This window comes from Cricetulus griseus, assembly GCF_003668045.3.
Source record: "Cricetulus griseus strain 17A/GY chromosome 1 unlocalized genomic scaffold, alternate assembly CriGri-PICRH-1.0 chr1_0, whole genome shotgun sequence".
Taxonomy (NCBI): domain Eukaryota; kingdom Metazoa; phylum Chordata; class Mammalia; order Rodentia; family Cricetidae; genus Cricetulus; species Cricetulus griseus.
This window is the reverse complement of record NW_023276806.1, coordinates 197,264,600-197,290,486: the sequence shown is the minus strand read 5'-3', so window position 1 is coordinate 197,290,486 and position 25,887 is coordinate 197,264,600. Positions and strand designations below refer to the sequence as shown.

At 44.6% G+C, this 25,887-nt stretch overlaps 1 protein-coding gene across 1 annotated transcript; it reads left to right on the top strand.

The window, feature by feature from the left end:
• The first annotated feature begins 353 nt into the window (after nt 1-353).
• Cpa2 (carboxypeptidase A2) lies at nt 354-21,674 on the top strand. The gene is made up of 11 exons (XM_027391402.2): nt 354-418; nt 3,148-3,229; nt 3,897-4,031; nt 4,507-4,602; nt 5,993-6,094; nt 7,950-8,048; nt 9,349-9,459; nt 10,553-10,643; nt 12,635-12,834; nt 15,525-15,609; nt 21,487-21,674. The coding sequence occupies exons 1-11, from the start codon at nt 354-356 to the stop codon at nt 21,672-21,674; spliced, it is 1,254 nt and encodes a 417-aa protein (XP_027247203.1).
• Nucleotides 21,675-25,887: the final 4,213 nt, after the last annotated feature.

Below are 25,887 nucleotides of genomic sequence, written 5' to 3'. Positions count from 1 at the left end.
AGAGACCCAGAAAGGACTTTAACCTCTGGGTCTATTAATCTGGTTTCTATCACTAAGCAGGGTTAGTGGCACTTTATGTTCTAAATCATAAATGTCTGATTTGTCCTTGGTGTGCTTTAGCAATTTTGTTTTCTTTCTATTGATATTTATTATCTCACTCTAAAAAGGAAAAATATACAGATTGGTGATATCATATCCTGGTATCTGTGACCTTGAGAATGTCACCAGCAGGTGAGAATTTTACCATATGGGAATCCCTCGAATTCTCAGAGGGCTGAGATATAGCCCTCAGCTCTGCTCCCTATAAAGATCAGGGAAGGCTCTGAACTCTAGACTCTGGGGAAGCTTTGAGCATGAAGTTGATCCTGTTATTGGGTGCCCTGTTTGGGCATGTCTACTGTCGAGAAACATTTGTGGGGTAAGTGACACTTTCTAGTGTTTATTTGAATTTTACTTACCTGGTTCATGATGCTCGTAACCTGCGTTCAATGTTGTCAGAGTTCTCTTAGATTGTGCGTGTTTGTGTGTATGTATGTACGTTTTGTGTGTGTGTGTGTGTGTTTGTGTGTGTTTGGTGTGTGTGTGTGTGTGTGTTTGTGTGTGTGTAGTGTGTGTATGCTTGTGTGTGTATGTGTTTGTATGTGGTGTGTGTATGTGTGTGTGTATGTGTATGTGCGTAGTGTGTGGTGTGTGTGTATGTATGTGTTTGTGTGTATATTTGTGTGTGTATGTGTTTGTGTGTGGTGTGTGTATGTGTATGTGTGTAGTGTGTGGTGTGTGTGTATGTGTTTGTGTGTGTAGTGTGTGTGTGTGTGTGTGTGTGTAGTGTGTGGTGTGTATGTGTGTATGTTTGTGTGTGTGTATGTGTTTGTGTGTGGTGTGTGTGTATGTATGTGTTTGTGTGTATGTATGTGTGGTGTGTGTGTGTGTGGGGTAGTGGAAAAACAGGAGTTGGCAAAAGAAGATATGATTGACCATGGAAGGAAGAAATGAGTGGAAGCTGTCTAAAGCCAAAACAGAGACCTTTTATTTGGGAATAAAGAATAGGGCTGTATTTTGGGACAGGTACAGCCTGTGGTGGACTCTACTATGTACAGAGGACAGAGGAAAAGTTAGGGATTTTGTTATGACAGGGAAATGTGTCTCGAATGGTAGTGCCTTGACCCTGCCTGTGGGAGCTGGCAGGCTCTGTCTGATCGGAGAGTGAGGATAGTTACTGTGTGAAGTTTGGTTTAAGGTTATAGCTGGGAGTTCCTTCATGTGCTAAGTGAGAATGGCCTAAGATAGGGCAGCCTGTTTTGGTTTGGTTTGGGGGGAGGGACTCTGTGAGATGCATCCAGGAGTGGGAATTCGAGACCTGTTCCTCTTTCTTTCCCATGGCCCTAGAGGACATTTTAGTGGGATGTGACAGGAAGGACTCCATTTTGTAAAAATGAATTTTCACAAGACTGACCTTGCTGGTCTCCCTCCAATGGCCAGAGTGTAGGGCTGGTAGGCAGCAGGGGAGAGCTGTTGCTATCCTTGCCTCAGGTGTCACAGTCAGTTCCCCTCTCCCACCACCTGGCTTCTCTGGGCTCCCCTGTTGTCAGTCAGCCTTTGTCCTCTAGGCTTCAGTGGGGACTAGGAAACCCAGGGCTGTAGGAGTCAGCTAATCATCTTTGCTCTGAAATGCTTTGATTCTACTGTTTGTTTTTGAGACAGGCTCTCACTCTAGCCTTGGCAGCCCCAGAACTCATATATAGCTCAGGCTGCCCCTCTCCCCACACACCGGCGCCCCCTTCCCTCAGCTTGTAGCCTTCCAACTGCTTTTCCCTTCCAAGTGCCAGGCTTCTAGGTGTGAGTCCCCTACATCAGTCCTGGTTCCTCAGTTCTGTAAGGGACTTGGGGAGGATTTTTGGAGAGTATTCTAAGAGAATTAATGGATCAGTCTAATAAATTTGCTTCATGAAAATAGCTAGCCAATTCAATTTGGAAAACAGAGAGTTAAATGAACTTTAGGGTTTTTAGAATGTTGACTATGTATGCATTAGAAATCTATGAGTTTTTTTTTTTTTTTTTTTTAAGTCACACCCCTCCCCTTTTGACTGAGCAACTCCAAGGGCTGCTGTTCCTTAGAACACACACCAGGAAATACTAGTCTATAATGTGTTACTTTTCCCAGCACCTCATTTTAAAGGCGGGCTCCTGGGAGTCCATGCATTAACTAAAAGTAATGAGACCAAATGGAGGGATTTTCAGACCATTTCTGGCAGATGGATACTTGCAGGCAGCAGGGTCTGGACAAGCTTGCATTCTGCCACCTGTGTGCACTGGAAACTGAGTGGACCTGGCTTCCCATCCCCTCTGCATCAGTCCTTCTCATCAGCGCCGATGAACCGGAAGTCGGCCTGCTTGGAAACCAGACAGAGAAAGAAAAGGCTCCGTGACTAAGCAAAAAGCTCTTCTATCCAAACTCTTTTCTAACAATATGCTTGCCAGTTTGGGGATTTCTCCTTTCTGTCAAGGCTTTTCGCCTTAGAGCATATGTGTGCATGTGGGTATCATGACACCATTTGATTTGCCTGGGCCTCAATTTTTGATAACTGAGACGCGAGTTTGTTTGCATCATGAGATCTGGAGATGGTAGCATGTTGTAGTTTCAGTCACAAACTAAAACAAAGAACAACCGAGAGAGAGAGAGAGAGAGAGAGAGAGAGAGAACCCAAACAAACCAAAACCCTAGAAAACTTCCCATCTCCCCAGATGTGGGTCTCCTTCCAACTCCAAGAACCAAATTAATTATTCTCCTTTCCCTCTTTCTTTCTCCTTGAAAAGCAGGAACAGACAAGTTTTAAAAGCCAGTGCTTTATGAGCCGCAGGTGTTGTTTGTCAAATACTCATTAGCTCAAGGAAAGGAAACTTTAATGGCAAGCTTCCTGCTAGCAGCAGGTACACTTCTTAATTATTATTTAGATAACATTTCCTTGGAGGAAATAAAGCCGTCTGATCACCTCCTCGTTCTGGGGATGTGGGTCAGTATACAATTTATTAGCTTCTGGCTTGTGAGAGAGATTATTGACTGAGCAGAGGCTGATGGAAGCAGAAAGCAACAGGAAACAGTGAACGAGCTTTGTGTTTAAGGTCATGTCTGTGATTAATATTTCTTAGAGACCAAGTTCTTGAGATCATCCCAAGTAATGAAGAGCAGATTAAAACTCTGGTGCAACTGGAGGCTGAAGAGCATCTTCAGGTATTTGTCCTAGCATCAACGTTTGCTCCCTCCAGGAAGTAAAGTCAGCAAGACTGACATCTATTTTAGATTATATTTTGACTCCTTTGAGGTAATGTGGGGTGCTGACTCTTGGAGCTTGGCTTTCAAAAACCTGGACTTTAGTCCCAACTATATGGCACCAAGCAGATGGCCTTCTCTCCTTGGGACTCATTTTCACAATCAGAAAATTGAGGAAAAATATATCATTCTTCTACATATCTCATATTGAGAGAATGAAAACAGGATGGAAATTGTGAAAGCTACTTTGAAACACTGCTGAACACCTTTAATTCATTATTTCCCTTCTTAAATAATTTATGGCATTAATATCCCATGATGAAATGAATTGGACTACTTGAGTGCCAGATTGATCTTATTTTTTAAGACCTCCCATAATTTAAGATCATCTGTCCCTCTGCCAGTTTTAATATCTAGCCATGAGACATGTGTGCTCAAAACATAATGTATTTGCTGATGCCTGGATACAGAGAAACGCTGTTGTTGCTCTATAATAGTGATTCCAGAGTGATTTTGATTTTGTAGACTCAAAATAAACTAGGTAACATTGCATTATTGAAATCCATCCGGGTACAACTCGCTGTTTCTCCCAGAATGATTCAGTCATTGGGCCCTTTATTCCTTTCAGCTTGATTTTTGGAAATCACCCACCATCCCCAGGCAGGCAGTCCATGTCCGAGTTCCTTTTGTCAACATCCAGGCGGTCAAAGTTTTCCTAGAGTCCCAGGGGATTGTTTATTCCATCATGATTGAAGATGTTCAAGTAAGTATGCCAGAGAGCAGCCTTCCAGAGGCCTGCTGGCCCTCTCCCACTCTGCCAGGGAAGGGACCTGTAAGCTTCACATCGGTCTCCCTTCAGTGTGAGCTACTACCGCAGGGTGGTGGGGAGACTGCAGGGAGCCTGTCCCTTTTTGCATTTGATGCAAATGGAAGAAAAACAATCTGTGATTCAATTAGTTTTTAATTAGAGGTTAACTCAGAAAGGCAGGTTGAGCCAGCCACAAGATGGCCTAAAGGCCCTCTAAGTCATCCCCTGCCTGCAGCTGCTGCCTGGCCCCCAGCCCATGCATACCGGGTCCCTTTCCAGAGTGCTACCATAATAAGAGAAGTGTCTGACCCAGAGCCTATGGACAAGATACACACACAACGAGGAAACCCTGGTACCGGGGACCAAGTGTCAGCACTTCATTTACACCATTACGTTGCTGGCAACTAATTATAGAATTGTTTTCTCTCAGGTTCTGTTGGATCAAGAGCGTGAAGAAATGCTATTCAATCAGAGAAGAGAGCGCAGTGGTAACTTCAACTTTGGGGCCTACCATACTTTGGACGAGGTAGGCATTTCAGGAGGAGGAGGATCAGAGAAACAAGTCCCTCTTTTTCCCTGAAGACAAGGCTACTTCCTCGTGCTGATATGATAACCTGGATATTATGTTCCTTTTATTTCCTAGCGTCTTAAAGTTTCCCTCAGATTTCATGGGCAGTGCCTGTTTAATGCAGGAACTGAATTCAGTCCGTTTGTCTATCCCAACAGCCACACAGTTATTTTGGAGGTTCCCAGAAGGTTTAAGTGAGTCCACAAATAGCTCTTTCTCACTCTTCCCACAACACTCCTTTGCTGACTTTGAAGCTGCACAGGCTACAGAGTCACTCAAGAGCGACGATTAACTATGGTCTTGGATGTATCAGGGGCCACTTGGAGTCTGCTGTCTTCCACCCTCATGAGGGTAGGAGTGTATATCCGAAGCTCCCAAACTGCACACTGATCCAAGGTCACGGTAGCAAAGTCAATCTCTGCCTTTCTGGGTCTCATTCCTTTCTTTCTGCACTTACTGATGTGACAGAGCCTTCCCGGAAGCTGAGACAGGTCTATGTATCTGCTCTGTCTGACTGGGGGGAGGGGGGGTGAAGCACAGAATAGGAGAGTAAGGGGGGGGACACACTAAGTCTCCAAATAAAAAGTTTAAAATGTATTGCCATAATTTAGTGGTAAGAGCTATTTAAAACGATTTGGGGGCAAAATACGACTTGAATGGATTTGTTCCTTTGCTTGGCTGCCAGAAATATCAGTGCGATTGAACACGGAGCAATGTCACCTGTGTAATACATGCAATATATGTATCTTTTTACCTTCCTAAAATCATCCCACCCAAGAAAAAAAAGTGTCTTAGTTTGGCTAGAAGAAAGAATAAAAAAGCTCGCTCTCCCTAACATGCCGATCTAACAAAAGGTGTGCGTGACAGCAAATGCTGGCAATTCCGATGCTGCAATGGTCGCAGCCTGGATATGTGGAGAACGTATAGAATCTCAATGAGCCTTCAAAATTGGAGTCGGAGGAGCCAGTGGCTGGAGGATGTCCCCATTGTCCCGGGGCCTGCACCAGGCAGATGTATTTTGTAGCACACGCCACCCACATCTCTTTGGTGCCACCGCGGTTTGCCGGTGAGGGCCAAAGGTTTCCCTGTTGAACGAGGTCTAGGGGTAAAAAAAAAAAAAAAAAGCCACAGGCAGACCAGACAAGTGCCATTTTACTTTGCACAGAACTGGAAAGAACCGGCTCTGCTGCGGCAAGATGGCTTCTCTTTTTCAGAGTGACTCATCATCCCCAGCCGCCCCCAGCTGGAACGCGGAGAGGCCGGGGAGCAGAGGGCCGAGGAGACCCTATTAGCTGCATTCGCTCCGTCGCTAAATTACACATGCCTGTTTATCATTTGAATCTCGCAGATTAACCAAGAAATGGATAACCTCGTGGCCGAGCACCCTGGTCTAGTGAGCAAAGTGAATATAGGTTCATCTTTTGAAAAGCGGCCCATGAATGTGCTCAAGGTATAAAGGGGGCAGAGACTTTTGTTTCCCATCTCTCGACGCTTCCAGAATCCCGCTCCTCCCGGCTCGGCTTGCAAAGCAGGTCCCCCCTGCCCCAACCCCCTTTCTCCTTTTTTTCTTCCTAACCGGTCTTTGCTGGTTTTGAGCATCCCCACCACCGCCCGCCCCCTTTCTTTTTCTTTTCTTTCTCTCTCTCTCTCTCTTTTTTTTTTTCTCTTTTCCTGCACGCTGACGCAGGTCTGCAGGAGAGAATTAATGCTTCTGTCCTGATAGATGCGCTCGCGGGGAGCCGGGCGCCAATTGGAGCCGAGCAGGAGAGGCGGCGGGCGCGGGGGAGGGGAAGGCGAGCACTGGGAAATTAATCGAAGTGGGAGTTCTTTGCGGATTTTTCTTTTCCTATCTCTTTTCTTTTAAAGCCAGCTTAAAAACAAAACAAAACAACAACAACAAAAAAAACCCTAGTAACTGCCTGAACCACATTAAAAAAATAGTTTCTCAGTGTGCTGAGGATGACAAACAAACAAAGGTAATGCCCTGGAATGAAGGATTTTTTTTTTAAAGGTGACAGTTGAAAAACGGCTAAGGTTCTCTGCTACTGTCGCCGCTAACAGTCTTCGGGCTAATAGTTTCAAGCATTTGCACTTAGTTCGGAAAAACAGTGAAAATTGTTTCCCCAGACTTCCTAGAAAGAGTGTGTTAAGGGGGGTATGGGGGAAGGAAATGTCACAAGTCCTACTAAATTTGGAGACGTTGTGGCTAGGAACCAACTGACTAACTGGGATAGATGGACTTCCAGAGCGGTTTCCCCAAGCTGGCCTGGGAGGGCTAGTTAGCCTACTGCAGGACGGTTGGCCTGGGAATGCTTCAGCTCTTCACCGGCTGGCCTACCGCTGAGTCAGGGAACCCCAAATTCTTCCCTGCCTTGGATTTTCCTGGCCTTTGATTTTCCAAGCGATTTGGTGGTTGAGACTTTTTTGTTTGTTTGTTTGTTTTGAGTTCCCTGCTTATTACATCTTAACACTTTGAAGGAAAAGGCTCAACACATTTTCACTAAAACTTTCCCAAACCGGTGAAATGTAAAAATTTTTAGCAAGAATTTGCATTTCTCATCTACCTTAATCTGTTGTGTTTAGGATGCTGCACAGAGACAGAAGCTGATGGTGCAAAAATATTCTTTTCCTCCCTATGTACTGATCCAATTGGCAAGGCTGCTGTTCCAAATAACCCAGTCACTTAGATCATAAAACTGAAACTCTGTGGCACACCGTGGGGGCTTGCCGTTCTGTTCTCATTAAGGACTGGGAAAGATGAGAGTCTTAGAACTAAAATAATATAATCCATGCATAAACATTGGAAAACAGAGGAACCAACCAGCCAACAAGGAGGCAAGGAATATCTCCGGCAGCTCTGATTTCACAGCTACAGGATGATGATAGCCGTAACTATTTTTTCATTTTTGTCTGTTCCTCTCGCCCTCTTACGTGTGTTCCCATGTTCACTCCCACGTGAACTGGTCTTTTAAATAAGAATGACACACTACTGAAAACCTGTTTCTTTCCCAGCTAACAACACGTGAGCATATTTTCATTACATTATCTATGGTAATTTTTTTTCACAAACATCAAGGGAGGAAAAATTTGCTTTGCTTGTTAATCTCCCTTTAAGCTTTCTTTTAAAAGAAAGGGACCAAGCAAACTGACAGCAAAAACAAGCCGGTGTCACCTGCCCGTCTCCTCTTGTTCTCTTAATCCGGCCAAGAACAGAAAGGGGGCAGAGAGAGACCCTGGGGGAGAGGCGCCCGCCCACTGGGGAGAAGCTGTTTCTATTGCTATGCTGTGCTATGCTTGTTTTGCAGTTCAGCACCGGAGGAGACAAGCCAGCCATCTGGCTAGATGCGGGCATCCACGCTCGAGAGTGGGTTACACAAGCTACTGCACTGTGGACAGCAAATAAGGTCATTTTGCTTAAAATTCTTCGCATATTTTGTCCTTTGGGAGTTAGGCTCACTAAGTAAACACACACTGTGCCGGTGGGCCTGATTGCAGGCACTCTCAAGCAAATCCTTCACTTAAAACACCGGCAGAAAACAGAATCAGCCAAGCTTTCTTTTCTTTGGTTTATCTCATCTAGGATTGCTGTACTATTGTGCCTGGGCCCCCTGATAAAAACACAGCAAGCCAGAAGAATTGAAAAGGGTGGCCAGTAAGGCCTCTGGGTATCGAGTTTCAGCATAGGACCAGGAGAGAGGCTTAATACTTTGAGGGAGGTGACTCTCCTATTAAATCTTGAAAGTGCTTCAGAGAGTGAATGGAAATAGGTTCAAGAAGAGTTTGCTTTGACCTACAGATCTAACATGAAATGAGCTGAGGGTGTCTGGGTTGTTCTGAATATTGCCCAAATCTGATTTTGAAGTTGGGATGTAGCAGTCTCTCTCTCCCACAGGGCACAAAAGGCAGGACATGATGCTGGGGTGTGACCTAGGCTGCTGTTTCTTAAGTAATTCCAAAATGACACACTATAAATCAGAATGTTAATTCATGAGCAAAGGAAATCAATCCACATCAGATCATTGAAGCATGTGCAACCACGTGCATGCCGACTGATACATTTTTCCCTTCAATTAAAATTCGGTTACCTTTAGGGTATTATGAAATGGATATTTAACAGTTGAATAGTAATGCCTTAGGATGACTGAGCACAGGAAATGAATAAATTTTAATCCAGCAGAAACTTCAACTCTCCTGCAGTTGATGGCAGTCAAATGTAATTCCCCAAATGGTATTTAACCGCTTCTCCATACCTTTAGCAACATCCTGGCATATTTAAGTAATCTGATGTTGGCCCTGAGTTCTTTTGGAAAGTCATCCCATGGGAGGATTAAAGAATATTAAGTTTTTATAATTTGGCTCATAGATCCAAATAAACCACACATACCATTGCCCACCAATGCAAAAAGTGACACTGCAAATAAAGGGAGAGAGTGTTGCTACTTCTAATAGATAGGTGATAATTGACTTTTTTTTAATATAAGAAAATTATTGTCACCAGAAAGAGAAGTTATAGACACTAGTGTGTTAAGCTGCAGGAGACTGTTCTGCAAGGGATTTGGAAGTTTCCCATTGATCAACAATTCATGTTTGGAAAAAACAAAACAAAACAAAAACCAAACCACAAAAACACAGTGCCATAGTATTTTGCAGTGTGTTTTCTGGCAAAAGGGGGTTTGTAAGACTGAAAACTCTGTCTCTACCCAGCTTGCTTCTGATTATGGAACTGATCCATCCATCACTTCCCTTCTGGAAACCCTGGATATCTTCCTGCTGCCTGTCACAAACCCTGATGGGTATGTGTTCTCCCACACCTCTGTAAGTCCCTTAATTTTGTTTTTATTTGTTGTTGTTTGTGGTTTTTTTTTTTTTCTTTCATCCATAGGACTTAAGACATGTAGGAACCTGGAAAACCAAACAACAGTTATCTTTCTGGTCTTGATTTACTCTAAGCAGAATGCCTAATCTCTCAGTAGTGGCCTGAAATGAGGCACAGGGAAGTGTTTGTAATCACTTCTTATTCTGACAGCGATGTCTTTACATGTGGACTCAGCCAGAGCCTATTTCAGCCGTGATGCTGGACTATTAGAGAGAGCTGTGTTCGCAGTGAGTCACCTAGGAGACTTGTCCCAATTATCTCTGAGATGTGTGCCCGTGTGCATGTCTGTGTGTGTGCGTGGGGTGACTGACAGAAAAGGGGAGGCAGATACTACCTGCTGACAGTTAGGTTGCAACAGGATGTAAGTAGGCGGCACAATGCATCCTAGCACTTCTACTCACAGCTTGTCAAAGAAATCCTCTGTAACACCACTAAAAGGAGTTATGTCGGCTCCCTCCCCATAAGATACCATGACAAAATCACCACTGTGACATTGTGACCTCACGTATATTCAGAATGAATCAGAGTTTCAATTTATTCTTGTAGAGAGCAGATAAGGATGACAATGACAGTAGCATTTTCAAAGAGATGTACATTCTCTGCTCAAAGCCCGACACGCTGCATGAATATAGAGCCAGAGAAATGCTGCCTCTGCTCTCCCAGAGGTTCTTAAAAAACATTAAAACATTAAACACCCTTGGCAGTCCTGTAGAAAGGTTACCGATTTATTCCCATATTTCCCCAAACTACTCTCTCAGAAATTCCATCTCTTTCCCTTTTTGTTGCGGTAGTGGCTAGCATTTAACAGAGCCATGTTTTATGGAACATGGTTTGGCAGGCATTATTTGAGAGAGGAAATCCATAAAGTGAACCCTGTGTGGGGACCATTTGGCAGCTGTGGGCAAAAGAAATACTGTGTCGTTCTGACTGTGGGGAGCAAGGAAAAGGAACACTTGGGGAAGAGACCTGCTGATCAGAGGGGATGACCATCTTTTCTTCCCCCCATATTCGTCTTCGGTTGGATTTGGAAAGAATCGCATGTGGCGAAAGACCCGGTCTAAACTGTCTGGAAGCATCTGTGTTGGTGTGGATCCTAATCGGAACTGGGATGCAAATTTCGGAGGTGAGCACAGGGTGTCGTCCCCAGGGACGGTCAGACTGCAGTCTGGACGACTGACTATTTTGCAGGGGCTCTGCAGCGCTGTCAGCCTGTTTAGTCCACTTAGGATTCAAGTCATTTAAAAACCTTTGAAACACTTCACTGGATTCTCTCCCTTCACGGGGGGAGGGGGGAAGTGCAGTACTGTCACAGCTCCAGGCAGCATTTAATATGGTTTGCCTCGCGTCTTGGTTTCCCTGCAGGCACAGTTCTGCCTCTGAGCTGAAGAAGCCAGGCTTTGCACAATGGCGAGAGCGCAGGAAGCGCGGAACCAACCGCTAGAGGGGGTTAGGATCTATTAGGAAGACAAGCATTACATCATCGGATAGATGCTTCGAGAAGGAAAACTTACCAAAAAAAAAAAAAAAAAAAAAAAAAAAGAAAGAAAGAAAGAAAAAAGTACAAATGGAATTAAGAAATGGGTTTTTGAAATAGAGTCAAAGATAAAACATTAGCTTGCTCATCTAGTTTTGTTGACTGCAGCTTTTCTGTTTGCAAGCTAGTTGGGGGTTCTTTCATACTCTTAGGCACCAGTTAAACCTCTATTTGACTAATCATAGAGTTGAAATTTGTTGTTTTTTTTCCTACTAACTTCCAATAGCAGTACACTAGTTATGTTTCTTATTGATGTGACTGAATACTTGACAAACTGCCTCTCACGGGAAGAAGGGCTTCCTTCTTTTGCCTACACGATTGAAGGAACATTCCTTCAGCTTCTTTTGGCTACACAATTGGAAGATCATGGCGGTGGCTGTAGGGGCATGAAGAATGTGGCTGCATTGTGTCCCTGGTCAATAAGAAGAGAGAGATGAGTGCTGAGGCCCAGCTGTCTCCCCCCCCTTTTCCTTTTGTATTCACCCCAGCCTGTGTGGGAGTGCCACTCACATTCAGGGTTTAGAGTGGGTTTTCTCTCCTCAGTTGAATGTCTCTGAAAAGACCTTAGGATCTCCCAGGGGTCTATCTCCTAGGTGTTCCAAATCCAGTTAAGTTGACAATGCAGATTAAGCACTGCAAACACTGGCTGGGTGCTGTGTCTTTTCCCTAATACCTGGCACAGAGTCTGCAATACAGAGCACAATCATTAAATATTTGTAAACCAAATGAATTATCGAGAGTTACAGAACTGGGACAGGACCCACTAGGGAAATGTGATGGGATATGCATGAGTGATAACTTCGTTCATTGCTTTAACAATTTATCATTCTTATTATTTTGTGCATAGGGAAAAAAAAAAAAAACAATCAAAGCACCAGAGCCCGAATACTGAGCTGTATCCAGTAATTTGATGCCACTTACCCCTCTGAAATGTTATTCTTAAATAGTTTTAAATAAGATGGCAGAAGATGTATTTTTGTGGGTTTTGCCTAGTTCAGTCGGAGAGCTTGGAAATCTCAGCCCCCACCTGCTCCCCAAGGGAGTCTCAAGCATTCTCAGCTCTGCCAGGCCTTCAGTGACCCCTATTTCAGTTCTCTTGAGCAACTCTAGCAGCTGAGAGAATCAGGGCCAAAGGTGGCCCTGCCAAATGCCGTGATTTCTTTAGGGCAGAAAGAATGTCAGAGGTTCCTCACATTTGTGGCTTTGTGACTTGGAAGTGTAGGCTCTCAGAAACCTCTGCTCCTGGGCTCTACAATTTGGAAGAGGCTCCAGAAAATGAACTAACAGAACTCCCATCCACTTCAGGGGTTCTTCTTCCAGAAGCTCCCACAGAGGGGAGGACGACTTCATCTGATAGCTCTTTCTGCTGTGGAAGAAACCATATTTTAAAGGAAGAGATGTGTCCAGGATGAGTTTGGTCAGGCTTCCTGCCGTGTCCTCAGAGGAGGAGACTTGATCTAATGCACGGGTGGGCTTTCTCTGGTTTCCACAGGAGGAACTTATTCATGTATGTGGTAACCTCCACTCTGAAGTATCTCCCTATATACTGCCCTAACTAGGCATCTTCTTCATCCCATCAGGACCTGGAGCCAGTAGCAGCCCTTGCTCTGACTCATACCATGGACCCAAGGCCAACTCTGAAGTTGAAGTGCAATCCATAGTGAACTTTATCAAGAGTCATGGGAAAGTCAAAGCTTTTATTACCCTCCACAGCTACTCCCAGCTACTCATGTTCCCCTATGGCTATAAATGCACCAAGTCAGATAGCTTTGATGAGCTGGTGAGTTCCTTCACTGTGATTTTTATTTCAACAACCACATCTGTTGGGTGGACAGGTTAAGCTCCATTCATAAAGTTAGGTACCAAGGTGGAGGCACGCTAGTGACTGGCTATGAAGGTCATGAGACATACACCCATCGTAAACTGAGTTTCTTTGGTGAATAGAATCTGTAATATTACTGTTACCTTAACACAGATGATCCAAGAATCTGCTTTTCTTTTTTCTTTTTGAGGCAGGGTCTTACTTCAGGTAGCCTCGACCAGGTTGGCTCTAAAATTACAAAGTTCTGATCCCCCTGCCTGCCTCAGCCTCTTGAGTGCTTAGGTTACAGGTATGCACCACTATGCCTGGCTTTAGGAGTCTGCCATCACCCTTATGTGGACTTGCTGTTCTTGGACTGCTAGACAGACACTGCGTGCTAGGCAGTGCAGCTCCATGTCACTACCTAGGGCCTTTGGCTCTGTGACCTGAGGTGACAATGCACTGGTAGGCGATGTGTGCTAAAACGCTTTCTTCCCTAACTCGATTCCTTCTGTCATTTTTCCCACTTGAGAAATAAACAGATCGGCTGCAGCCTTGGGTCCGATGGTAGCATCTTAGGAAGCTGTTCACAATTGAGCAACAGTTATTCCCAGATGTAGAGAATGTGCAAATATTTCCAATTTGGCTTTTAGGCTTGATTTTGAAACCCATCTGTTAGGGATAAGCCTCTGGAATCGAGACCTTTTGGATAATTTACCTTCAAATAGATTTTTGTCAGCAGCCACAGGCTGCCATAGAATAGATAACTCCTGCTCAAATGTATCTTCCTCTCATCAGTTGGACTTTAGACTTGTTAGGACAGTTTTCGGGGTTGAAGGGGACCTTCTTACCAAAGTCACATCTTGGGGGAAAGTGTCAGGGTTGGAAGGAACCTAAATGCACTCCCCACTCCCATTTTTTAAAAAAGAACTAAATATAATTTATTTTTAATTACAAATTAGTACATAAAGTATAAGGTTTCATTATGACATTGAAAAAATCGTTTCCGTTGATTCTTGCCCCCCCATTCTTCTGCTTCCCCTTTGTTCCTTCCCACTGCTGTCCTTCCCCTCCCTTTTCACCATCCATGTCTCCCCCACCCCATCATGCCTTTCAAAACACCTCTTTCCCTCTTGAGGTCTCTTCTATATCTACACCTAGATAACCTTTGGTCGTCTAGATCCTGCACTCAAGCATGTGTGAGGTAGCTATGTAACTTGCAGCCTAGGGCTGGTCTCTCTGACTTGGAGGGAGCCTGTGCCATGCTGGGTAGAGGGCTGAATGTTAGCGCTTTCTCTTTCTGTTGTTGTCCCCCAGCCCTGCTTTATCATCTGGCTATATTGACGAAGTTTGTTTTTTGGGGGAGATGAATCTATGAATTACTTGGCAGCTAGAAAGCCACTTGTCTTGGGTCTTCCCTTACTGCATCCCACCTCTGAACTGTCTCGATTCCTGTAAGGACTTACAATATGGGGCCAAACTCAATACCCAGTTGTCGTTTCCCGAATGCCAGCTTTGGTTATCTGTGTTCTTGAAAGGTAGCCCCCAAAGTGAACGTAAAGCCCATGTTTCTGGCTAACTGGGCACGAAGCAGAGCGTGGCTGTAACTGCAATCCCAATCCCATCCTCCTGTGTAGTTTCAGGGATGCAGTTGAGGGTCACCTTTGCTCTTTGGCAGTTGCATTGTGCTGTTAATTCATGCTGGGCTCATTGACAACTGAAACCCCCAGGCTCTCTGAGGCTTCGGCAGAGCCAGGTTTCCCCCATCTGGTATTTGTACAGTTGTTTTCCTGGACCCAAGTTCAAGACCTTACATTTATCCTTAGCAAGGACAGTAAAGCCTCAATCAGTCAAAATTGGAACCCTTGAGTAATGGAAAATATTTTGCTGAGCTCTGCTTCTTGGCAAAAGAGACAATCATGGGAAATAAGCCAGTGTAGGGATCAACTTGGAGGAAAAAAAAAAGCAACTCAGCTTCCCAGGTACACCCTGAAGTTAGTACATGCATGCATGTTCTCTTTAGGCCCCTTAAGTCCACTCAATTTTTAAAATTTTTTTTTTTTTTTGAAACAGGGTTTCTCTGTGCAGCTGTGGCAGGCTGGCTTCCATATCATAGAGATCTGCCTGCCTCTGCCTCCCAAGTGCTGGATTAAAGGCGTGCGCCACCACCACCCGGGGCCAGCTCACTTTCTAGAAAACCTAGAAATACATTTGCTTACTTTGTGTGTGTGTGTGTGTGTGTGTGTGTGTGTGTGTGTGTGTGTGTGTGTGTGTGTGAAGTCAGGGAACCACTTGCAGGAGTTGGTTCTCTTCCTCTACCAGGAGAGTCACAGGGATTGAGTTCAGGTTCTCAGGCTTGGCCACAAACACCTTTAACCACTCAGTGATTTCTCTGGCCCCCTTACTGTTTTTCACTTAATGGCAGAACGGTGAAGTCTGGAGCGTTGAGAACACCTGGGTAATGAAAGAATAACTAACTACCCATGCTGCATGTTTGAGGCAGGGGAATATCTCGGGTGTTCACTTTCTAGCGAAATGGTTGAGCTCAAAGGACCAGTGTCTGCTCCTGTGTCAGCCAGCGAAGGGGTCGACATAGCTAGGCTCCCCAGTCTGCATTCTTCTACCAGTTTCCCAAGAGACAAGTTTTACCCACTCTCTTTTCCTTCTAGGATGAAGTGTCCCAAAAGGCTGCCCGATCTTTGAAAAGACTACATGGTACCAGTTACAAAGTGGGGCCAATCTGTTCCGTCATCTGTAAGTATCTAATTTGCTCAAAGTTTGTGCAAATGACCTACTAAGAGGAAAAGCACCATTTGAATTTGGGCGAGTGATTTTTAAATGCCCTCGTATGAAAGGGGTAGTCAGTCCTTCACACACAGAACCCAGCCCTACCTGTTTTCCCTCAGTAAATGTTTCCCATCAAATGTTTATTATGTGACAACAAAGGACTTCCTGGATGTGTGAGTTTTGTGCTGTTTCCTAAGCTTGTCCAGGACCTTACATCTCAATGATGTTATGTACAATCTTTTTGCCTAAAAAGGAACCTCTATCAGAACTTACTTCAAAGCGCATGCTCTTTTCTTAATCTTCCCTTTCTTGGCTAAGAGGGACTTCTGCCTTGAACTGTGTGTGTGTGTGTGTGGGGGGGGGGGAGACATACAAATGGATGTGGCTCCTTTAAGAGAACATGGCTAGGAACTGGGGAGTTCAATGGTAGATAGGACAGGTGCTTAGTTAGCATGTGCAGGGTCCTGGGTTCAAAAGCCCTGGTTCAGTTTCCTGTATCAAAAACTCAAAAGCAAGCCAAATAGCAACAACACGAAACCCCTAGATGGCTCAATGGCAAGATGCTGTGGCAGGCCACTGTCTGTGCACAGAACGGGGAGAAGAGGAAGAAGAGGAGGCAGGGATACATCTAGAAGTTTGCTGTCTGACTTTGTGAAGTTCTTCTGCCTTCCAGTGGATACTAGGGAAGGTCCCAGTGCACCTTGAATTCTGAACCATTTAAGTGCCCCTTCCTTATAAAGTTAGAAACTCACAGCTACAGAGCCAGTGTCCATTTCCACAATGCTCCTGTGCCCAAAGGTCCTTTGGAAACGGGTAGAGCACGTGTCTCAAACACACATTCATTCATTCATTCATTCATTCATTCAGCATCTGCTATGTGCTGAGCACGGTGCCAAGTACTGGAGATGCAAGAAACCTTCCAAGAAAGATGAACAGGACTTGAAAGGAGTATTAGTACACATGTGCCATAGTAGGTCATTCGTGGTTCAAGATATCACAAAGCTGGGGTGGGGGATTTAATGCTCTGGGGAAACTTCAATAGGAAGAAAGTGGAGTTTTTAAGATTGGCCATTGCATAGCTAAAGAAGGGGCAAAGGACTAGATATTCCTCCGACTAGTCAGATCCAAGGATACTGAAATATGAAACTGCACCAAGGGCTCTGAGAACCAGAGCAAGTTTGGGACGGCTGGGGTGACAGGCGTGAGGAAGGAAGCCGGGGGGGATGTGGCCTTGGTGTGCTGTGTGAAGACTTGGAGTTTTCTTTGAAGGATTCTGGAAGCCATTTGGAGTTTTCAGTGAAGTATCGAGTGGCGGCTCAGTGGTGACGGACTTGAAGGAGCCGCCTCCCCTGCAGGAGTGGGAGGAGTCAGGGCTGGAGATGATGGTCCAAGCATCATATAGCATGGGCTATAAAATATCTGGGATATAAAGCCATTGGCCCCCTGTCCTTTATTGGAAGTGGAGAGTCTCTTGCCACTCACTGAGAGGGACGTTCTGGATCATGAAAGGTGATCATTGGAAAGAGCAAGGGTAGGGTTGTGGAAATATTGAGCTCGAAGTGCTGGCAGGATTTGCAGCCGTCAGATGATGGGGCCTGAGATTCTGCTGACAGGGGAGGGAGGGAGACAAGGCAGGGAGGGAGCTTGAGGAGGGAGAGTTGTATGGAGAGGGTGGAAACAGCAAAGCAAGGAGGTATTTGGAGTGGGAAGAACCTTGAGAGCTCAGCGTAGGGGCCTTGAGTTTCAGAAACCATGGAAAAGAGCAATTATTTAAGAAAAAAAACAAGACAGTGAATAAAATGATAAAGGCCATGTAAAGGTCAATGCACAGGAAAGAACATTTTCCATGAAATTTTGTCACTAGTTCATTAGTGGTCTTAGCAAGAACAGGTTCAGAAGAGTGGAGGAGGCTGTTCTTGTCTTTTAAGATACATGCACACACACACACACACACACATCTATACGTGTGTAATGACTGACGCAATTTAGTTGCCAAGGAGAGCATGAACGGGGAGTCATCTGAAGCAAAGGGACCTGTTCTTCCGATATGCTGTGCATATTGATACAGCCACAGCCATGGGGAGGGTGAGGGAATGTTTGCAGGAACACCCACTTGTTAGTTGAAGTTTTCTTTTTTGTTTGTTTGTTTTTCTGTTTTGGAAACTATGTGGAGCCAGCTGGCCTCAGACTCACAGAGATCCACCTGCTTTTGCCTCCCAAGTGTTGGGATTAAAGGCATGTGCCACCACTGCCAGGCCCCTTGAGGCTTGCTTTCCTTCCTTCCTTCCTTCCTTCCTTCCTTCCTTCCTTCCTTCCTTCCTTCCTTCCTTCCTTCCTTCCTTCCTTCCTTCCTCCCCCCTCCCTCCCTCCCTCTCTTCCCTCCCTCCTCCTTCCCTCCTCTCTCTCTCTCTGTCTTTCTTTTTCTTTTGAGACAGGGTTTCTCTGTGTAGCCCTAGCTGTCCTGGAACACACTCTATAGACCAGTCTGGCCTTGAACTCGCAGAGATCCGCCTGCCTCTGCCTCCCAAGTGCTGGGATTAAAGGCGTGCTCACCACTGTCAGGCTACTTGTGACTTTCCTAATGGGTGTTTTAGAAAGCATTAAATCCAAAATGCTCCATGGTAATTCAAAAAGCACTTCTGATGATATATAATCAGTCATGGAAGTTTCTCTTATTAGACTTGGGCTTTTGGCTTCACTTTTCCTTTCTTTCTCTTTTTCTTCTTTCTTTCTGTTATCTACAATACACTAAAAAGTTTATAGGAAAAAGTAATTCAATATTTAGCGCATTCCTGATCATGTTCAGTATTATTGATGATTTTAATGTTGTCAGTGAACAGACATATTTGCCATCAATGCCTGTGTATATCCCGTTACTCATCTCTTCCTGTAGGATGTTTTCTATTTACATGCTAGTTATTTGCTGTTTCATTTTATTGATAAATCTCAGTTATTGTGTCCTTGGATTTGTCCAATTTTATGTAAGATGATGTTACTATTTATATTTTATAAGCTCCCTTTAGGAATATATTCCCATGGCCAGATTAGCCACCCAATGTTAACAAATGGCTTGGGAGCTATTATTATATGTGTTTTAGGCTGTTCTCTAAGATTGATCTGCACAGAGCTGCTGAGACTTTGAAAACCAAATTCCATGTGGACTTGACTTTCCCTTTGTTTCTTTTTGTTTTTTTGTTTTGTCTTTAGGCAGGGCCTTGTGTATTCCAGGTTGGCCTTGAACTTACTATGTAGCCAAGGATGATCTTGAGCATGCAGTCTTCCTGCCCTAGACTTTTGAGTGCCAGGATTGCAGTGTGGGATGTAATGGGTTCACGTGGGACTCTATTGATCGGGCCGTATCTCCAGCACTCAGGGAACCAACTCTCCAGAGCTCCTGAGTATTGGCAGTGGGCACAGTGAAGTGGACCTTACCTTGGACCCTGACGACAACAAGTTTGAGAAGGGCATGCCTTTGTTTGGCAGCCTTGGGGTGGAGGCTGGAGTTTAGGATGTCAGCAGAATGCCCTCCTGGATCCCCGAAGCCCCCATACATGTCTCATCCATTTCTTTGTAGTGCATTTAAGTTCTTCTTTTACCTTATATTGGAAGGCTGGGGTTTTGCATACTTTTCTTGCTGAGGACACAGGTATCAAAGATAGTTCCAGTAAGCAAATATCAGACACATACAGGTTTGCCGCATGATCCCTTAGAACTTGGTCTTTCATTTTATGCAAGTCTGCCAGTGCTGACTTGAGATCCTGCCTCACCTAACCTGGAGAAGTGCTACCTCTAGGAACTAGCTAAGTGCCGGCCTCGTGACTCAGGTTGGTATGCAGCTCTGGGCTGAGCACCTGCTCTCCAAGCAGTGGCCAGCTGCACGTCTTTGTAGGTGACACATTTCCTGGGCAACTTCTTGCCTGTGAAGGGCTTTGAAGAGCTTTCCATATTCACAAGAGTTAGAAGAGATTTAGGGGAAGGAATACAACTCCGGTAGACAGAAACCTGGATCTGAATTATACTTCTGCCACTTTGGAACCAAGTCACCTTGGGCTAGTTACTTACCCTTGCTTGTTTTTGTCCATCTGTAAAATGGCCTGTTGGGAGACTCAAAAGATAGTGTGTGGAATAAAACCGTTTGCTAACGCTCATGTTGGCTGGAGGCACGTTCCTCTCCATGTGTCTCTGATCTTTGATGTGATCTAATGTGACCAGGTCCTACTCATTTACTGATGATGACAGTTATAATAATAACTGGCACTCAGTTGATTTTATTTTTCACAGTCCTGGGGACTGAACATGTGATTTTAGTGCATATCAGGCAGACGCTAGTCTGTAATTGACATTGACTGAATGCTTATTCTACATATATGGTCTGATCTTAGTTTCTTTTTCTGTATAATGGGACAATTCTAGTGCCTCCTCAGACTGAAATAGGCACCAAAGGAGCCATTGGTAGGTGTGTCTAGTGAGCACAAAGGAGCGCTGTAATCGTTCGCTCTGCCTTTTCACGTCTAGTTCCCGCCACAGCTCATCCCCACTTGAAACACGCATCTCTGGAACGCAGAGATAAGTTGGTTTGCTTTAGATCACCAGCTAGTGATTTGCAGGGTCAAGATTCTGTCTGAAGCCCAGACCGTCTATCCTCTCTACACCTCTTAGTGAGATTAGCTCTGCCAAAGGTACAAGATGGTCATTCTGGAACCCACAGGATCCACTGAAGTCAGTCAGTAACCATTTAGTGTTTTTTGCTTGCTAGGTGCTGTGGTTGCTGCTGTGGGGAAAGAAAGTCACCAGACGTAGAAACTCTTGGGCTTTACAGGCTGAGCATCCCAAATCTGAAGACCTCAAACCCAAAGTGCTTCCAATGCTAAAACTTTTCTCCTGCCAAGAGAAGGCCACGAGTGGAAAATTCCATATCTGATCTTACATGATAGGCTTGAGTCAAAGCTCAGGTACAAGAACAGTAGTGATAAAGTTATCTCTGGGCTATGAATATATAAGCTATATACAAAACACAAATGAATTTTACCTTTAGATTAGGGTTCACCCCTAAGAGAACTTATTATGCCTATACAGACACTCAAAAATCATCTGTGATTTAAAACACTTCTGCTCCCAACACTTGGTAGTTTGTAATCCATAACACTAACCTTGAGTCATCCCTGTGATAGCCTCTCTGGTCTTTGATCTTAGGTACTTGGTGGCTTCCTCCAACTCTATCTGTGGGAGGGGCCCCAGGGCCAGCCCATTGCTCAGCTTTTCCAGCTCATGAATGCCTCAGGACTTTGTAGCCTAATGCCATCTTTCTTCATCATGATGACACCACCATGTGACACATCAATGGCCAGACTTAGCTCAGGTGCACATTACTGTACTGGCTCACCCATGGTCCCCAGCGCTGGGCATGTGATTTGACATCACACAGGAGCTTGCTCCACCCTTGTGCTGAGAATCCCCTGAGGCCACAGACCAAGTCACTCACTTGATCTGCAATCCATTCTATCCCACTAGAGAAAACAATGTGTGTGCCTTCTAAAGAAGGAAATGCCATGGCCTCCCTAAGCTGAGGAAGATGCCAATTAGGGCATCAAGCAAAGTTCCAAGTAGGTAAATACAGTCAGAAACTCTGTGATGACACCAAAGAGAGGCTAAGCGTACTGTCCATTTGAACATTTTTTTTTTTTTAAAGTACTTTTGCGCTTTGTTCTGTCATAGGCATGAACCCCTCATAGGCTGTCTTGTCTGTTCCTCTAGCCCATGCTTAAGAGGGCCTGATTTATCTTTGATCATGCTGGAGGTCAACAGTAACAGTGTAATCAGATTTCATTTCCATTTGCCCCTCAGACCAAGCCAGTGGTGGAAGCATCGACTGGGCCTATGATTTTGGCATCAAATACTCATTTGCCTTTGAACTGAGAGATACAGGTGTCTATGGCTTCCTCCTGCCAGCCAAGCAGATCTTGCCCACAGCAGAAGAGACCTGGCTTGGCCTGAAGACCATCATGGAACATGTACGAGATCACCCTTATTAGGGATCTGCAGAACAGACAAACACCATTAAAATCTCTGTGGTGTAAAGCAAAACTGACTTCTGATTATTCCTTTTTCTGTCCCGAATCTGGAAACAGTATGCCTTCTCTCTCTCTCTCTCTCTCTCTCTCTCTCTCTCTCTCTCTCTCTCTCTCCTTCTTTCCTTCCTTCCTTTCTTTCTTTCCTTTTTTGTGGGACTGGGATTTGAACCCAGGGACTTGCCCTTGCTAAATGAGCACTTCCCCTACTGAGCTTCATACTCAGCTCCTGTTTCTCCAGTTTCTGTTGTCCCAAAGCCACAAATCCCTTCGTCGTTGTACCTGTGTCTTTTTCTTTAACCTGTTCTAAGTGAACTATTCCCAAGACCCTTTAATTTTTTTTAACGTAAGTTTCACATGATGTAAAATTTGTTGTTTTTATTCTTTTCAGACAGTGTCTTATGTAGTTGAGGTTATGCCTGAACTCCTGAGCCATTTCTATCTCTAAAGTGCTGGGGTCACCTCTAAAGTGCACGCGCTACCACACCCAACTCTTCATAATTTTGGAGGGGAAGTGGCTAACAAAAATATTTTATTTATTTTTTTTGGGGGGGGGTTCTCTGTAGCTTTGGAGCCTATCCTGGCACTCGCTCTGGAGACCAGGCTGGCCTTGAGCTCACAGAGATCCACCTGCCTCTGCCTCCAGAGTTCTGGGATTAAAGATATTTTAATATTTGGGTTAAGCATGGGGATTAAGAGAAAGAGACAAGGGGCTAGCGGTATGGCTCAGCAGTTAAGAGCACTGGCTGCTCTTGCAGAGGACCCTGTTTGACTCCCAGTGGTGGTTCACAACCATCTGTACCTTCAGCTCCAGGGAATCTGATGCCCTCTTTTAACCTCCACTGGTACCAGGCAGGTATGGTACACAGACATCCGTGTAGGCAAAACACACACACACACACACACACACACACACACACACACACACACACACACACATCTTTAAAAAGATAGAGAATGTCTGGGTGGTAGTGGCGCACACCTTTAATCCCAGCACTTGGGAGGCAGAGGCAGGCAGAGCTCTGTGAGTTTGAGACCAGCCTGGTCTACAAGAGCTAGTTCCAGGACAGCCTCCAAAGCCACAGAGAAACCCTGTCTCAGAGGAAAAAAAAATAAAAAGATAGAGAATGAGAGTAGCTCAGAAGAAAGTAAGATACACCCAAGAGTTTGCGTTTAGGCTTTCCAAAGAGAAATCCCCGAAAGTAAGAGAGACCAAAGTATTCTCTCTCACCTTGAAGAAGAACTGTCCCTTGGTCATTCTTTGAGACAGAGTCTCTCTATGTAGCCCCTGGCTGTCCTGGAACTCTATAAGTATACCAGACTGGCCTCAAACTCAGAGCCATGTGCCTCTGAAATCGCAAGTGCTGAGATTAAAGGCATGAACGGTAGCATTTGGCCCCTTGGTTATTTGTAAGGGTACAAGTCCCTAGTATTAAGTGTACAAGCCAATAGTGTTGCATGTATTCCCTGTGCTGTGCCACCATCACCAGTATCCATCTCCAGAACTTTTCACGTCATCTCAAGTTGAGACACTTGCTCACTCGTTGATAAATCGACATTGCCCCCCTCCCCCACCCCAGCCTCCTATAACTTTTATTGTACTCTCTGTCTATGAATTTTGCCTAGGGCAGGTACCTCATGGACCCGAAATCCCATAACATTCGTCATTCTATGTGGGGCTGATTTCACATAGTGAAATATTTCCAAGGCTCACCAATATTGTAGCAAGTATCAGTCCTTCATCTTCACCTCTCTCTCTCTCTCTCTCTCTCTCTCTCTCTCTCTCTCTTCTTTCTTTCTTTCTTTCTTTCTTTCTTTCTTTCTTTCTTTCTTTGAGTTAGGGTCCCACTAAGTAGTACAGGTGATCCTCCTGTCTCAGTATGTCAAATGCTATGATTTCAGGTTTCAGACATGGACTGTCGTGACCAGCTAGCCCCTTTATGTTAAACCAGTGGTTCTCAACCTTCCCAATGCTGTGACCTTTTAGTACAGCATTTAGTTCCTCATGAGGAACCTTTAGTTCCTCATGTTGTGGTGACCCCCCACCATAAAATTATTTCATTATTACTTCATAGCTGTAGTTTTGCTGCTGTTAAGAATCATAATGTAGGGGGCAAGAGAGATGGCTCAGCGGTTAAGAGCACTGACTGTTCTTCCGGAGGCCCTGGTTGGGGGGGAGAGTTCAATTCTCAGCCACCACATGGCAGCTCACAATTGTCTGTAACTCCAAGATCTGACACCCTCACACAGACCTATATGCAGGCAAAGCACCAATGTACATAAAATAGGAATAAATAAATCATTAAAAAATAAAAAGAATTGTAAATATCTGTTATGCTTATGCAGGATATCTGATATGCCATCCTCAGGCTGAGAACCTCTGTTTCATTTATTTATTACTTTTTTTTGCCATTTTAAAAAATTGAGCTATACATTCCTCTCCCCTGACTCCCCTCCCCTCTCCCCTCCCATCCTCTCCCTGCCCTCATGCTCTCAATTTACTCAGGAGATCTTGTCTATTTCTCTTTCCTAGGCAGAACTATGGGTGTCTCTCTCAGGGTCTTCTAGGTTCCCTGGGGTTGTGGACTGTAGGCTGTTGTCCTTTGTTTTATGTCTAATATCCACTTATGAATGAGTACATACCATATTTGTCTTTCTGGGTCTGAGTTACCTCCCTCAGGATGGCTTTTTCTGGTTCCATCCATTTGCCTACAAATTTCAAGATGTTATTGTTTTTTACTGCTGAGTAGTACTCCATCGTATAAATGTACTCCATTTTCCTTATCTTATTTCTTTGGTTGAGGGGCTTCTAGGTTGATGCCAGGAGAATCTCTGTTTTAAACAATGCAGCATTTCAGAGTCAGCAATGGATTTAAGTTCCTTGATTCTCCCAGTACTAATCAACAAAAAGGTGCCAGGCATCTGGATCCTGTGTGTCCTTTAGTCTTGTAGCCTCAAGCCCCTCTTGCACACCAATTCTTAGCCTGCACGTCCTTTAGTGATTTGGATTTGTTTGTTTGGAGATGGTGATCCTCGGGAGACAGTGCAAAGTGGGCTTCAGCATGTAGAGCTCCGGGTCTAGAGCTAAGTAATTCTTTCTATCATACTTCTAGCTGATTCCAGGGATGAAGTCTGTCTTGGTGTGAGCTAGAGTTCCACCACAAAGGTGGAACAGGGCAGATGTAGGTTCAGGTTAAGTGTTGGGAGGACACAGAGCTCTGAGACAGGAAGAGGTGATAGGGACCTGATAGGGACCCCAGTTCTGCCATATCTTATGGAGACCACCCTTGGGACTCAGTGCCTTTTTTAAAAATTAGGTTGGTTCTTGTCAGAGAGACATGGCAAGTCGTCCTACCCGTATCTATCAAGATATAATTAATGTCTTCATCCCTCACTGTGGATAATGGTATGTTCTTCACCTGCCTTTAGCAAGATTCTTGTTAGCATAGCTTGGCAAGAATCCCCCTCCTTTGATGCTTCCTTTTAGTAATTTCCTATCTATTGATCCCCTTAACCTACTGTCTTCACTGCATTTGGTCTCAAGAGAAAACTAGCCCCTCCTACAACTATAGTCATGATCTCCAACAAAGTCTTCCTTACTGTTTTAACACATGTCAGAATAAATTTCAACACTACCAACCATGACCCTTGGTTCTATGTACTTACCTTCAGCAGGTGTGGAAAGGTTGAGTCCATTGGAAGAGTGGTAGGGGGTGAGTTTGGGTTTCTGGGACAAAGCCAAATGCTTGAAAATAAGTCATGGATGTCATGAAGTGCATTCACTTATTCTACTGACTCCAGACTCACAGGGTAGCAAAACTTCAGGAAGGCTTATTATTCAGTTTGATCAGAGCTAGGCTTGAGTATGGGCATGGTGGCATACCTTAAATCCTACTGCTTGAGAGGCAGAGGCAGGAGGATCTCTGTGAGTTTGAGGCCAGCCTGGTCTACAAAGCCAGTTCTAGAACAGCTAGTGCTACATAGAAGCTCTGTTTAAAAAAAAAAAAAAAAGGTTGGGCTTAGTGGCTCAGGTCTGTTATCTCAGCACCTGGGAGGTTGAGCAGGAGGACTGTGAGTTCAAGGTTAACCTGGGATACAAAGTGAGCTCATATTTTAAAAACAAAAGTACGTAGAAACTGTGGGACTGGAGAGATGGCTCAGAGGTCAAGATTGCATA

Bases quoted from the DNA above. Each gene is read 5' to 3' on its own strand.
- Cpa2 (XM_027391402.2), top strand. From the start codon at position 354: ATGAAGTTGATCCTGTTATTGGGTGCCCTGTTTGGGCATGTCTACTGT. The intron at 419-3,147 runs GTAAGTGACACT...AATATTTCTTAG, and splicing joins TGTCGAGAAACATTTGTGGG to AGACCAAGTTCTTGAGATCA. The intron at 4,603-5,992 runs GTAGGCATTTCA...TGAATCTCGCAG, and splicing joins CCTACCATACTTTGGACGAG to ATTAACCAAGAAATGGATAA.